The 13,273-nt window shown below is 39.1% G+C and overlaps 1 protein-coding gene across 1 annotated transcript in view; it reads left to right on the top strand.

The window, feature by feature from the left end:
• LOC127619093 (plexin-A1-like) overlaps positions 1-13,273 on the top strand; it is a 245,080-nt gene that overhangs the window by 52,810 nt on the left and 178,997 nt on the right. The window contains exon 3 of the mRNA XM_052091844.1: positions 8,124-8,306. Coding sequence (XP_051947804.1) covers positions 8,124-8,306 — 183 coding nt within the window. The remainder of the gene's footprint in view (positions 1-8,123; positions 8,307-13,273) is intronic.

Raw genomic sequence — 13,273 nt, 5'->3', positions numbered from 1 at the left:
ATGTTTCTTTTTTCAGAAGTTTTATTTTCCTTTTTTGATGTTTCTTTTTGTGCATATTTCTCTTCTAGTTGTTATTACTTTAATGCACTTGGATATTTAACTTTTTTTAATTTGTTTGTAATTTTAATTGTTCTAAATAATGATTCTCATTAGATTCTTATTATTGTAATACTGTTATGAAAACCATCCTGGATACAATTATTTTTTTGAAATGTAATAAATATATAATAAATTAAAGGCAGTAAAACAAATACTACCATGATGCATTTATATATATATATATATATATATATATATATATATATAGTATATATATATATATGTATATATAGAATAGAGTTTTTATTGTAATAGACAGATTTGTGTAAGACAATATATATATATATATATATACACATGTGCTTAACTGTCATGACTATAATCTCACAATGCAATACATCAAGGAATAAACAATAGATTTCATTATATTTTTTATTATATATATATATATATATATATATATATATATATATACGGGCGGCTGTGGCTCAGGTGGTAGAGCGGGTCGGCTGCTAATTGCAGGGTTGGTGGTTCGAATCCTGGCCCACAGGACTCCACATGCCGAAGTGTCCTTGGGCAAGACACTGAACCCCAAGTTGCTCCCAATGGTAGGTTAGCGCCTTGCATGGCAGCTCTGCCACCATTGGTGTATGAGTGTGTGTGTGAATGGGTGATTGGGACACAGTGTAAAGCGCTTTGGTAACCTCTGAGGTTAGAAAAAAGCACTATATAAGTGCAGACCATTTATATATATATATATATATATATATATATATATATTATTTATTTATTTGTTTTTTTTTTTGGGTGAAATATGACTAAATAAATATTTTTTTTTTAAAAGTAAAACTCACCTAAGTTACAAAAAATAGTGGTGTAGTTCACTTTAACTATACCAAATCAAGTTTATGGTGATATATAGACAGTTTAAATGCATTTATATCTGAAGCAAAGAGTCAATCTTCAGTCTGGAGTTCAAATTCATGTGTGAGAAAGAACGAGAGATGGGAAGAGAGAGATAGTTCTGTGCATGTGTGCTGTGGTCTGTGCCAGATGCCATAGGGCCGAGCACAGGTCATGGGCAGCCTCATAATCAGGCCTCTGTACGCTGCTTGGAAATGTGTTTGCATTGTGTGGAGCTGGTATGAGGGATGTGCATGTGTGAGTGTGAAAAGGCATTGTCTGGGGTGCGTGTGCAGTGTCAGGTCATTGAAGAGGGGATATAAACATCTGTCCCACAGCTTTTGCCTGCTGCTGGTTAAAAGACACAAGCACACATAGCGCAATAGAAGCACTCATAAGACATAAGCACATGTGCCAAACTCAGTCGCTTGAATTTTTGCACTTGCTTCCTTCAGTTTGCTCTTTTTTTATACACGGCATAAGATGACACACGCCCATGGAGTGTTTATGGACTCTCTTATGCATATTGATCACAAAAATGGCACGAGCTTGCTGAAATGGCAGTTCATGTTTGATAGGATGTACACAATTTCCGGAAGTTAGGATTTTGCAGGTTGCCCGTCTGCTACATTGAGCACTTCCAAAGAAGTGCCTCCATAGAGTAAGATGGCACCCCTCAAGGGAGTTGCTAACTCTGTTGAGATCCTAACTGTGTCTGTTCTGCTGCTATCCAGCAGAGAGAAGCAATAACACTAAAATGACTAAAGGATTGAAATAAAACCTTCATTAAACATGCAATTATATTTAATATATAGTCGCCAAAAATGTTTGCAGTATTTAATAAAAGGCTAAATCTGCATTTTGGTTATGAATCACAGTGACACGCTAATGGATTTCTTCTCTAAAGATCAATCTGGTATTCTCATGGTATAATCATAGGTAGGGCTGGGCGATAGGACGATGTAATCGGATTTTGACGATGTCTTATGAATATCCCAATGCCGATTGTGAACAGACGATGATCGACAATATCTGGAAATGGCAAAACCATGGATCTGGGAAGTCGCCAAATGTATTAAACAGTGGCCAGGGTGTGAAACCAGCACCCGCCACCCACAAAATGCGATGAGGCTGAATCCAGTTTGCAAGCTCCTCGTCCAAATGTATTCCATGCTTGGGTAATTTTGCTCATCTATCCACACGCAACAGGCGGGCGACCTGTTGCAAGACGTCTCAGAGTGGCACATGACAAGATTGTTAATGATGAGAGAATTTTTGTTTTTGGGTGAACTAACCTTTTAAGAGTTTTGTTTTAGACAAATAGAAGCAAACAACTTAGATATCTTTGCATATTTCTTTTTTACTCTCAAAGTTTTGTCCAAATTCACATTTAGCTAAATGTCACAAAAACCTGAAATGTGGTTGGTGGTTGGTTTACAGTCAGCCTCTTCCCATCTAAGTAAGCAGTTCTTGATCAGAACAAGCTACAGGGTTGACCAGACTTTAAGCCAATAGACAAAAGTCTGGCTATGCCGCAATATTACATTAGGCATACTACTGACTAACTCATTCACTCTCTCTCTCTTCATCTCCTTCTCTCATCTCATTTGATAACCTTTCCCTTAAATCACAGTTTTAAGATCAGCACTTAAAGAGGCATTTTAATCTACAGTTTTAGTGCCTCAACATTTTAAATCTGCCCAGATCATTGGTGCACATTTCCTCTGTTTTCCGCCGATATTTTCCAGTGCCTCCATGCGGTGAACACCTGCGCTCTCTGCATGACAGAGTCTCAAAAAATAAAGATCACAAGTGTTTTTTTTAGTGCCAAAGGAAGGGATGAGTGAGAGAGAGAAAGAAAGAAAGATATACTGAAAGAGTAGTGGAGGAAGGGAGAGGGAGTCCAGAGGTGATAAAAGGTGAAAGCATAGACTGATACATCGTTCTGCCTTACAGCCAAGCCACAGGGTACAAGACCTGAATAACAGGACCTTTCTAAAACCATAGGACAAACTAAACATTACAGGTTAAGTGTATTAGGGCTGTGTCTGCATTTAAGGGATAGTTCACCCAAAAAATTTAATTTCTTTATCATTTACTCACCCTCACATCTTTCTAAACCTGTATGGTGTTCACAAAAAAAACATGTTTTTGCATCCATCCATGTGGTTTTAAATTGTTTTCTGATGTAAACAAGCACTAGTCAGACGTCTTTGACCGTCAAGTTGCATTTTTTAGATGCCATGTCAAGTTAATCGCATCTAGAGAGACCTGTGTTTTGTTAAATTTTTTGTACTGCGTCTAGCTTTTCTTTTTTTTTTTGCAAAATCTTGTACGGTCTGAACGGCCCCTTACACTGCATTTACCTGGAGTTCCACAACAACGAGAATCATTTGCTGTTCATTCCCTTATCCTAACCCTTTCAGTCAACCCTAAAAGTTTCGAAGTGAAAGTTACCATCTAGCCAATATAGATACAGTATATACAATCAAGCTCTACCAGCTGACCTACATATACATTATATCATATTCCATAATCAAATGACAGATTAGGATAACGGTGACCAACCTACATAAAGACATTAAGTCCTACTAAAGGACTTTGGATGGAGGGTCAATAGGATTACTTGATGGAATCAGCTTTATAATAACACCATTATATAAAGCTCAACGATGGCTCTTCATGATGCTAATATGACGTGTATTTTTAGATAAGTCTCAGATGCTGTGGGAATCTTTGATGTTCGACTTTCTAATGCTGTTAATGCCAGAGAGAGAGAGCGAGAGGCCTGAATCCTGGCTTGCTGTAGAGCGTGCACCATTAAGACCCAATTAGAGAGCCTCCATTGGCTGTTTAGAAGAAACAAAGGGCAAGCGGCTGAGCCGCAGCATCTCTGCCGTCACAAATCAAAACAGGAGGCTGGCAGCCTGCCAACCCTCTACTCATCGCTCTCGTTCTCTTAGGCCATGCATCCAAAGGTTTTGGCAGCCCCTCTTTATCTTCATTTAAGTGCGCCACAATCTACAAACACATTTAAGGACAAGCACACACACACACACACACACACATATCAACACAAGCACATTTAAGGACAAACGGCCACATGCATGCTCACATACAAACAAACACACCTATTCATGCACACATTCAGGCATATACACTGTAGGCCAACATTTTGAATAATGTACAGATTTTGTTCTTATGGAAAGAAATTGGTACTTTTATTCACCAAAATGACATTCAGCTGAATCACAATGTATAGTCAGGATATTAATATCATGACAAATTACTATTGCAATTTGAAAAAATTGTTCAGAACTTCTTAAACTACTGCAAAGCGTTCTCATCAAAGAATCCTCCACGTGCAGCAATGACAGCTTTGCAAACTCTTGGCATTCTAGCTGTCAGTTTGTCCAGACAATCAGGTGACATTTCACCCCACACTTCCTGCAGCACTTGTTGGGCACTTCTTACGCACCTTACAGTCTAGCTGATCCACAAAAGCTCAGTGGGGTTAAGATCCATAACACTCTTTTCCAATTATCTGTTGTTCAATATCTGTGTTTCTTTGCCCACTCTAACCTTTTCATTTTGTTTTTCTGTTTCAAAAGTGGCTTTTTCTTTGCAACTCTTCCCATAAGACCTGCACCCCTGAGTCTTCTCTTTACTGTTATAGATAGAATTCAATGAAGCTGTCAGCTGAGGACATGTGAGGCGTCTATTTTTCAAACTATGTATGTATTCATCCTCTTGTTTAGTTGAACATCTGGCCTTCCACATCTCTTTCTGTCCTTGTTTGAGCCAGTTGTCCTTTGTCTTTTAAGACTGTAGTATAAACCTGTGGTAGGGCGGAGGGCGGGGCCGGGTCGTGATCCTACACACCCGGTCCCGTATTAGGCTAATTATGCCTCCGTGAGGGATAAAGGCTGACTGCAGAGGATCGTGCGGGAGAGAGAGATCGTTTACGGACATGTCCGTCATGTGTGTGTGTTTATGTTGTCTTTTAAGTTTATCATTAAAACTATTATTTATATTGGAAAGCCGGTTCTCGCCTCCTCCATTGATCACTTTACAATACCTTTGTAAGAAATCTTCAGTTTTTTGGCAATTTCAAGCATTGTATAGCCTTCATTACTCAAAACAATGATTGACTGACGAGTCTCTAGAGAAAGACGTTTCCTTTTTTCAATTTTTTACCTAATATTGACCTTAAGACATGCCAGTCTATTGCATACTGTGGCAACTCAAAAACAAACACAAAGACAATGTAAGCTTCATTTAAAGAATCAAATAGTTTTCTGTTGTGTTTAATATAATGGCAAATGAACACAACCGGGCAAACGCACTATATACTTTAAATGATGACAGAACTTAAATTTGTACTAAAGCTTTAATAGTTGGTCTCTCTGTGAGATATGCAGTAAAATACTTTGTAGCTTGGTTAACAGGTGTTTCACATCATATTATTAACTAAATAATGTTTTATAGCATGGCTGGAGCGCTGTATTGACCAATCAACATCAAGATCCTATCCATTTTATAAACATCATTATGTAATTTTAGGCCTTTATCTCCTGTGTATGTTCTCCCAAAATACCTAGTCTGTCAGGTCTCTGTCTCTCTGGATCAGGTCTTTTGCGTCTCACTAAGACACACTGCCAAATTAACCCTTTGGGACTTCTCTTTGTCTATTGGATCCCCCTCTGATAAGCCCTGCCTCCCTTATTGATCCCCAATGCTTTCATTGGATGGATAGAGAGAGAGGCAGGTAAAACAGAGAGATGTAGTGATAGAAAAGACAAGTGGATCTGCTGCAAGATCGATCAGATGGTGTAATGATAAGACATCAGGATTACAGCTACTCTCAGAGGTGTGTGTGTGTGTGTATATAAGCAGTGGCAAGCTAGCATCCAACACATTCTTCTTTCCCACTGTTCTTTGGTCTGCATTTGATCACTTGAAATCAGGACACATTGATGTTTATTTTTATTCATCAGCAAAGCAGAATCAACCAAGCATTACACAGAAAAGTGGTAAAAGCTCGGCTCCACAGAAGAGTTCCTTGTGTTTATCAGATGATACATTTTCTTAATTTGGGGTTTTGAGGTTTATTCTGTCTGGCCTATAACTGGATTTAGAGGAGGGTCATTGCTTAAGGGGATAGTTCACCCAAAAATGAAAGTTCTGTCATCATTTACTCACCCTCATTTCAAATTTTCAGTTTGGGGGTTAAATATTCCTTCAAATTCATTAGGCCTGAGACAAATTTTTTAAGTTGTGCCCTCTCCTTCCCTAGGTCCATTGAAAAGTGTCTTAGTTTGACCTTAGTTGGTCATCATAATCATTTGGCACAGGCCAACATTTCTGGTTGCTCCTCTTGACGACAGCCTTGATTCTTAGGCATCTCCTTCCTGTCAAGCCTGTCAGAGGCGTTTTCAACCCCCTGCGATCTCAGCTGTCTTCCCCTACACATTCTTGAGATATTAAAGATGACAGCCCCAATCCGGCCCAAGAAGCTGTGTTAAATCGTGTAAACATGTCTGTGTCTCTTAAAACCCTGCTCCGAATCAAGAGACTTGAGGGAGGGTGTGAAGATTCCTTCTTGAGTCAGGACACCCTTTAGGCGTCACCTCATTTCCACTCCTTTGAAAAAATTATCCCGGATCCATTCCTTCCTTGTGTAGCTAGTTCACCTTGCAGCCCTGTTTAGTTTCAAATGCATAGTTCCCTCTCCTTTTTGTACTAAAATAAGGTTGTAATTTGAAGACAAATGAAAAAGGAAGACATTTGCAAAGAAGCCGAAGGTGCCAGAATTGGAGAACCTCTGATAGATATGCATCATTGCTCGTTGTGGTCACTGGTCATGGGTGGTTGCCCTGTTATTTCCGTTGTTCAGGATGCAGAGTAGGAGGTGGGAGGGATACATTCCTGTAATATTTGTTGTTACTTGGTTGACAATTTGTGTAAAGTGTTTTATTTATTTATTAGTAAACCTGTGTACCTACGTTGCGTTTCCCCAATGGTGTCTAAATAAGAGTACAGGGGGCACTGCCATTCTCCAGGTTGAATTTATCCACTCTCTCCACACTATAGCTGTAGATTGTCCCCAGGACTTTGTCTTTGCCAGCACTTTTTAAGCTAGCGTAAGTGGTATTTCCAGCATCATTGGTTGGCTTACATTAACTGCCATTACCAGCGTCATTAACTCTGCCAACATAGATAATGTTACCTCATCTAACTGAAATAACACCTAGTGGCAATAACTGCAAATGGTGGGCAACAAACATTTTCTCCCCAAAGATTATCCCTGCACCATAAGCACACCTTTTACCTGACTACAGGCCTACTGTAATTACTGTATTGCAGTACTGGTACACAATGGCTGGTGTAACCCAGATGATCTCTAACCTTTGGTATGCTTTTGCTCCCTTTGTCTTCCCCTTCATTTTGTTTTCATCCAATCCCCTTTGCTCATTCTATTTCCGGACGCTCCCAGGTTTATAGGGAAGGACAGGCTGTCTTGTGTTGTAGGGCACAACTCTGGACCGCAATAGGCTACAAGGCTGAATATCCTTCCAACTGCCTGGAGCGAGTCATCCTTGGCAGCATTGGCACCCCTCGCTGAGTGAGGAATGAGGGGCACTATTGGGCAGCATCGTGGGGCAGTGGGGGTCATGGCCACTTTTGTCTCTGCTAATGAGCCCAGTCTGTCGGCCAGAGCGGGGAGGACCTCTCCCGGGACTCTTTACATTTTGTGTGGTACGATTAGGGATTGTGTATGTGTAAGGCATTAAATGTGTTTTGAATTGTCAGGCATTATGTGCGTGTTTGTGCGACATTTGGTGGTGGCTGTGTCTACGTTAGCAGTATTTTCGTACAATGAATGAGCTGAGAATTATTTTCCCTTAGGTCCTCTATATTTTCAGACAATTCCTCTACCAGCACAAGCACAGGGACTCATCCTGCAATATATCCTGATGAGTGTGAGCCTCTGGCTGATTCATTAGCACAGAAAATACAGTATATGGTCTTTAATGACCCAGAGGAATATTGAGGAATGGATTGGTAGTGCAGAACATTAAGATGAGCAAAAATGCCACACATGTTGCCATTGCAATGAAACTCTCCCACTCACTATCTACTTGTTGAATTTGCCCTTTTTCTTCTCTCTTTCTCCACAGCCTCTGCAAATAGACGACAACTTTTGCGGCCAGGACTTCAACCAGCCTCTTGGGGGCACCACCACCATTGAGGGGATTCCACTATTTCTGGATAAAGACGATGGAATGACCTCCGTGGCAGCATATGACTATCGTGGGCAAACCGTAGCCTTTACCGGCACTCGTAGTGGCAAGATTAAGAAGGTGAGTCGCATGGTACAGCTTTGCTTGCTTTTTATTGAGCTGTGGTTGTAGATGTTTCTTTCAGATCTGACACAGTTGTCCGTGAAATATTTGTAATGTATTTGTTGGACAGAGGTAATGTTGCTGTTCAAAGGACAACGTTTGACCTGTAAGTTTTTATTATAAAATGTTATATGCCGGGGCTGTTGGTAATATTTTTTCATGAGGGAAATTGATTGTATTACATAATTTTTTTTTTTTAAATGTTTTTTTATATTTCTTAGAAATAACTATTGTGGCAGCATTATGGTACAGTATTGTACTGTATGGTAATACCATGGTACTTTGAAATATTACTATTATTACTACTGATATTGAATGAATATCATAATGTATCATGGTATTACATAGGTATGATGCTCCAAGTTATTTTAATGAACATGTGGTATTAGCATGATACATTTTGTAACTTTTTTGTTGGAGATTACTTTAAAAAAAAAACATGATACTATGTAAAGCACTTAGAATTGCTATTGTGGATGAAATGTGCTATATAAATAATCTTGCCTTGACTAGCCTACTGCCAAACAAACAAACAAATAAACAAACAAACAAAAACGAAATTAAAACAAACAAACAACAACAACAACAACAAAAACATGAAAATACCTTGTTTTTGGGCATGTTTGTAATACCATCTTGTTTTTTAATTACTTCCTTGTATAATTTTGTATACCATAGTATATGAGTGCTGTAATCAAACAGTGCCATGATATTACCATGTGATAGCTTCTATCTCTGTACCACAGTACTTTTTTGTAAGGGCATTTGTTAGAGTGCATTGGAGTCCTTCCTCAGACAGAGGCTCATGTTCAAATTCTTGCAAGCGAATGTGTCTGACTACATCCACACTCACACATAATTCTTATCAACACACACACATGCTAGTGCTGAAGTATGCAGTAACCCTGTCTCATAGTCCTTGTATATGACCCCTCTCTGATGTTTAAACCACTGGCTGGATATAGGTTTGCGGTTGGGTGGGGGTGATGAGGGGAGATCAGCGGATGTTGAGTGATATCCCATGATCAGAATCACATTTCTCCTCTGCCTTTCCCTTCCTGCAGCGGGTCCTGAGCTGGACAGCACTGCCTGTGTCATTAGACAGAAATCAATGGCTCATGAGCAAATAGTGTGTGTGTGTGTGTGTGTGTCTATGTTCCTAATAAGGTAAAAGCTAGAAGGTGTATGTACATAGGTCAGTAGCATTGTCAAAAGCTCAGTGATAGAATGCTTAAGCATGAATCAGTTAATTGAGAGACAATCATGTGTGTGTCTCTTACAAAAGCTCAGTAGTGAACTAAAGTTTTACCAATATTTTTTGTCTGTATCTGATAACCGTTTTGCAGAACCAATATTTATTTTTTCATCTCTGCATTTTTAAATGATAACTAAATCATTAGAATATGAACATAAAAACAAAATTCATTATGAATAATTATAATAGTTTTTTTTTTTTTAAATATACATTACAAATATACGTTTTTGCAATCTAAATATTTGTAAATTCGTTTTTAGCTTTGTTCTGGTCACAGTTGTTTGCTGCTGAGTGCACAGTGGTGTAATGGCGTTATTGGATGCTATTCAAATGGTGCCATTTATTGATTCTGTAGTCCTATTATTAAAGAACCAATAACCGATTAAGTTGAATAGTGTAAAAAATATCAGTCAAACTGATTGGCAGTCTATTTTCCTGTCTCTTTCCACTGCTGTGTCACACCATCCCCTACTCTCTCAACTCACCCAGGCTGGTCCCTTTGCAGAGCTTATGCCAAGCTCTGTCTGCACTCTCATGGGGTGAGTTGGGCGAGATGGACTAGCTCTAGGGCTTGGGTTTGCATTGGCCCTGGCAGTGCTGTTTTTATTGCTATTCATTTAGTGTTAAAGTGTGGGTCTGGCCCTAATGAAATGTAAAGCTGTAGTCTATTGATGTTGGCTCGTTGTAATTCCTCCAGTCTTCTGGTTGTGCTGCAAGGCCTTATTGATTCATCTGTATGAATATACTGTATAATCAGGGGCCTAAATCTTAGTGGCTGCAGACAGCTTGGACGAGTAGTTGTGTGTGTGTATGTGTGTGTGTGTGTTAACGTTGTTTGTGAAGCAAAGACCCACGGCTGGCTGTTAGGCTGCAGCATGCTAGACTGTTTTGTTGAGTTGCAATTATGTTTTCAGGTTGTCTTTGTCAGTCTCAATTTTTATCTTTCTTTCTCAATAAATTCTTTTTGACAGTTGTCAAAAGTTGTCGACAGTTTTCAATGTTCATGGCTGTGTTGTGTTTGAAAATGAAACACCTTATGATAACAGAAGTAGTGATAGACTGATATATTTTCCAGGAGATATTTGGCCATTTTCAGATGATCTGCATCATTTGACAATTCAGATCTGATCTTGTTGAAAATCTCTGAAATCTATGTTGTTCCATAAAGAAATTACAGCATTTTTGCATGAATCCTGTTCGCTCCATTTGAGTCTATATGTCATCCTACTCTAGATATTGATCGTGTGTGAGAAACATTATGGGTCCTTCCTTTATTATACAGGTGAGTTGCTGAAGGCCATGTTATTTATACATGTATGAATGTATCTATGTATTTATGAGCTGTATTGACTGTCCCTGCTAAGACAAATGGCCCCTGTGGGGCAGGTATACAGGAGGTCAGTGTCAGTGATTTAATAGAATCCATTGTTGGGGATCAAGGGAGTGAAAATCTCCATAAAAAGTTTCCAATATACTGCACATAAATATCCCTGCCTTTCTGAAATCACCTGAACTCTTCGTCCTCATGCCTCAGCTTGACCGACTCAATTGAAGACAACAGCTAATTAAGAAAGATGAAAATATGCATCAGACAAGACCATATGCTTGCAAGCTGTCTTTCGCTCTATCCGTACAGTGAATCAGAGCTGTATAAACCTCTGTGATGGTAGAGCTAACATGGCATTTGGCTTCATTGCATGTGGTCAGTTCCTAGCAAATATTTTTGGACTGGCAGCAACCTTGAGGTTACGCCTAGCAATTAAGGTGTTTGCAAATAATCAACCAGTCGCGTTCATGTGATGTCCACCTTCCTGCCTCTGTAGTTCCAATCTGCATGTCACAAAGTACTCCGATGTGGCAAGAATATCTCCCTTGAAGAAGCTAAATTTTGGTGGAGGGCTGCAGGTCACTTATTTAGCACGTTAGCGTGGCTAATTAGCATGTTAGTGCGGCCACACGTTACACCCCCTCCACTGCCGAAATGTCACTTTAATTAAGAAGCATGATTTGATTTGAGCTAATTTGCTGAGTGAATGGTAATTACAGATAACATTTGGAAGCAATGAGCAAGAAGGAAGGCTGATGGGGGGATCGCGACAGGAAGTGATTTTCCTTGTGGAAATCTCGCCTGATTGAGAACGATTAAAGACTGACAACATCTTGTAGTCCTCTGCGGGAACGACAGAAGTCGTGATTGGTGGCAGTGATTAGGGAGCATGCAGCAAAGAATGGAACGAATCTTCTTAAGTTTGTTGCGTGGTCATTCACTCCATTATGATGCGTCACGACTGTGAGGGACAAATCAGAGGGAGACCAAGTGCAGCATGTTATAATTAGGATTCTAGAAAGTTCTACATCTGCAACGCTATGATTGTTGATTGCGTTATCGTTAGGTAATTTTGTGATTGTGTCCAGTGGTTCAATGGACTTAAATCAGGGTATCTGCCATTCTCACATTAGTGCTGTACCTGTGCCAGTACAGGATCACTAGACATTTTACTATTTTTCAAACACACACACACAGATAAGCACAAACACAATAAGTGTCACATCCACCTTCTCTCTTTTATTGGGCACTGTGCCTCATACTTCTGTCTCTCTCTCTTCCTCTCTCTCTCTCAGTCCATATATTTTCAGTGATTTTGTCTAGGCAAACGTACAATATCGTCTTGGTCATTCGCATACGCTGTTGTGCCCTGACTGAGTTTCAAAACCTCCCCAAATTATAAAATTTGCATACTTAAACTGTTCCAAAAACCTTGTAAGCTGCCTACCTGAACAGAATTTTAGGCATCTAGAGCATTCTTGACTCAAAGGCTGTTCCAAACGCTAGGCAGCATTATGCTGCTTACTAAGACAACTAATTTTGATTAAATTGTAAATTAGTATCGCATATATTCTTCAAAGAGAATGCAATCCCTGAAAAAAATTATCCAAGATTGCAGATGAAGCTAAATAATTGTTGATTAGAAATATAGTTTCATTCAGTTACGAAAAATATGAGTAAAAATAATCAAATAAAAATAGCGATTTTCTGATTAATCGTGATCTTAATTTGAACGATCTGACACTGATTCTTAAAATCCCAAGATCGACCTTGCTCTATGCACAACCCTCTAGTAAATCACTCACATATGCAACCAAATTTTGCACTGAAAAGGTCTCTGATTAGCCATTGCCTGGTAACTTTTTAGATTCTACTCACCAGTGATTGAGTAGTGTGGTGGCAAAGAAGTTCAGTATCGGGATCCTTTCACAACGGATTAAGAGTAAAAGTTTGGTTTGACACGTTCCGTGCAATGTATGTCTAATGACAAGATTCACAAAATACATTTGAATCTGATTTAATACTCTTTCTGCTCTTAAAAACTACAAGAAAGAAGGAACATTCAATTCTAATCACACATAGCACGATGTGAACTTGCCAAACAGAATCGAATCTGGAAATCTGAATCAATACCCGGCATTAATTTTCACCTATTATTTGTGTTTGCTTTTTTTATGCTTATTTGAGTATCCCACCATTAGCTTAGCAACATGATAACATCAAACTCTTCATGTGAGGAATGCTACTTGTGTGTTGTTACTACCTATGAAAAGTGTACAAAATCTGTAACTTCTGAGGATCAATTTCAGTTCGAGTTCTGCCTTATAAGGCAGCTGTCTGTAC

This window comes from Xyrauchen texanus, chromosome 25 (assembly GCF_025860055.1).
Source record: "Xyrauchen texanus isolate HMW12.3.18 chromosome 25, RBS_HiC_50CHRs, whole genome shotgun sequence".
NCBI classification, from domain to species: domain Eukaryota; kingdom Metazoa; phylum Chordata; class Actinopteri; order Cypriniformes; family Catostomidae; genus Xyrauchen; species Xyrauchen texanus.
Note: the sequence above shows the minus strand (reverse complement) of the source record. Positions and strands in the feature narration are given on the sequence as shown.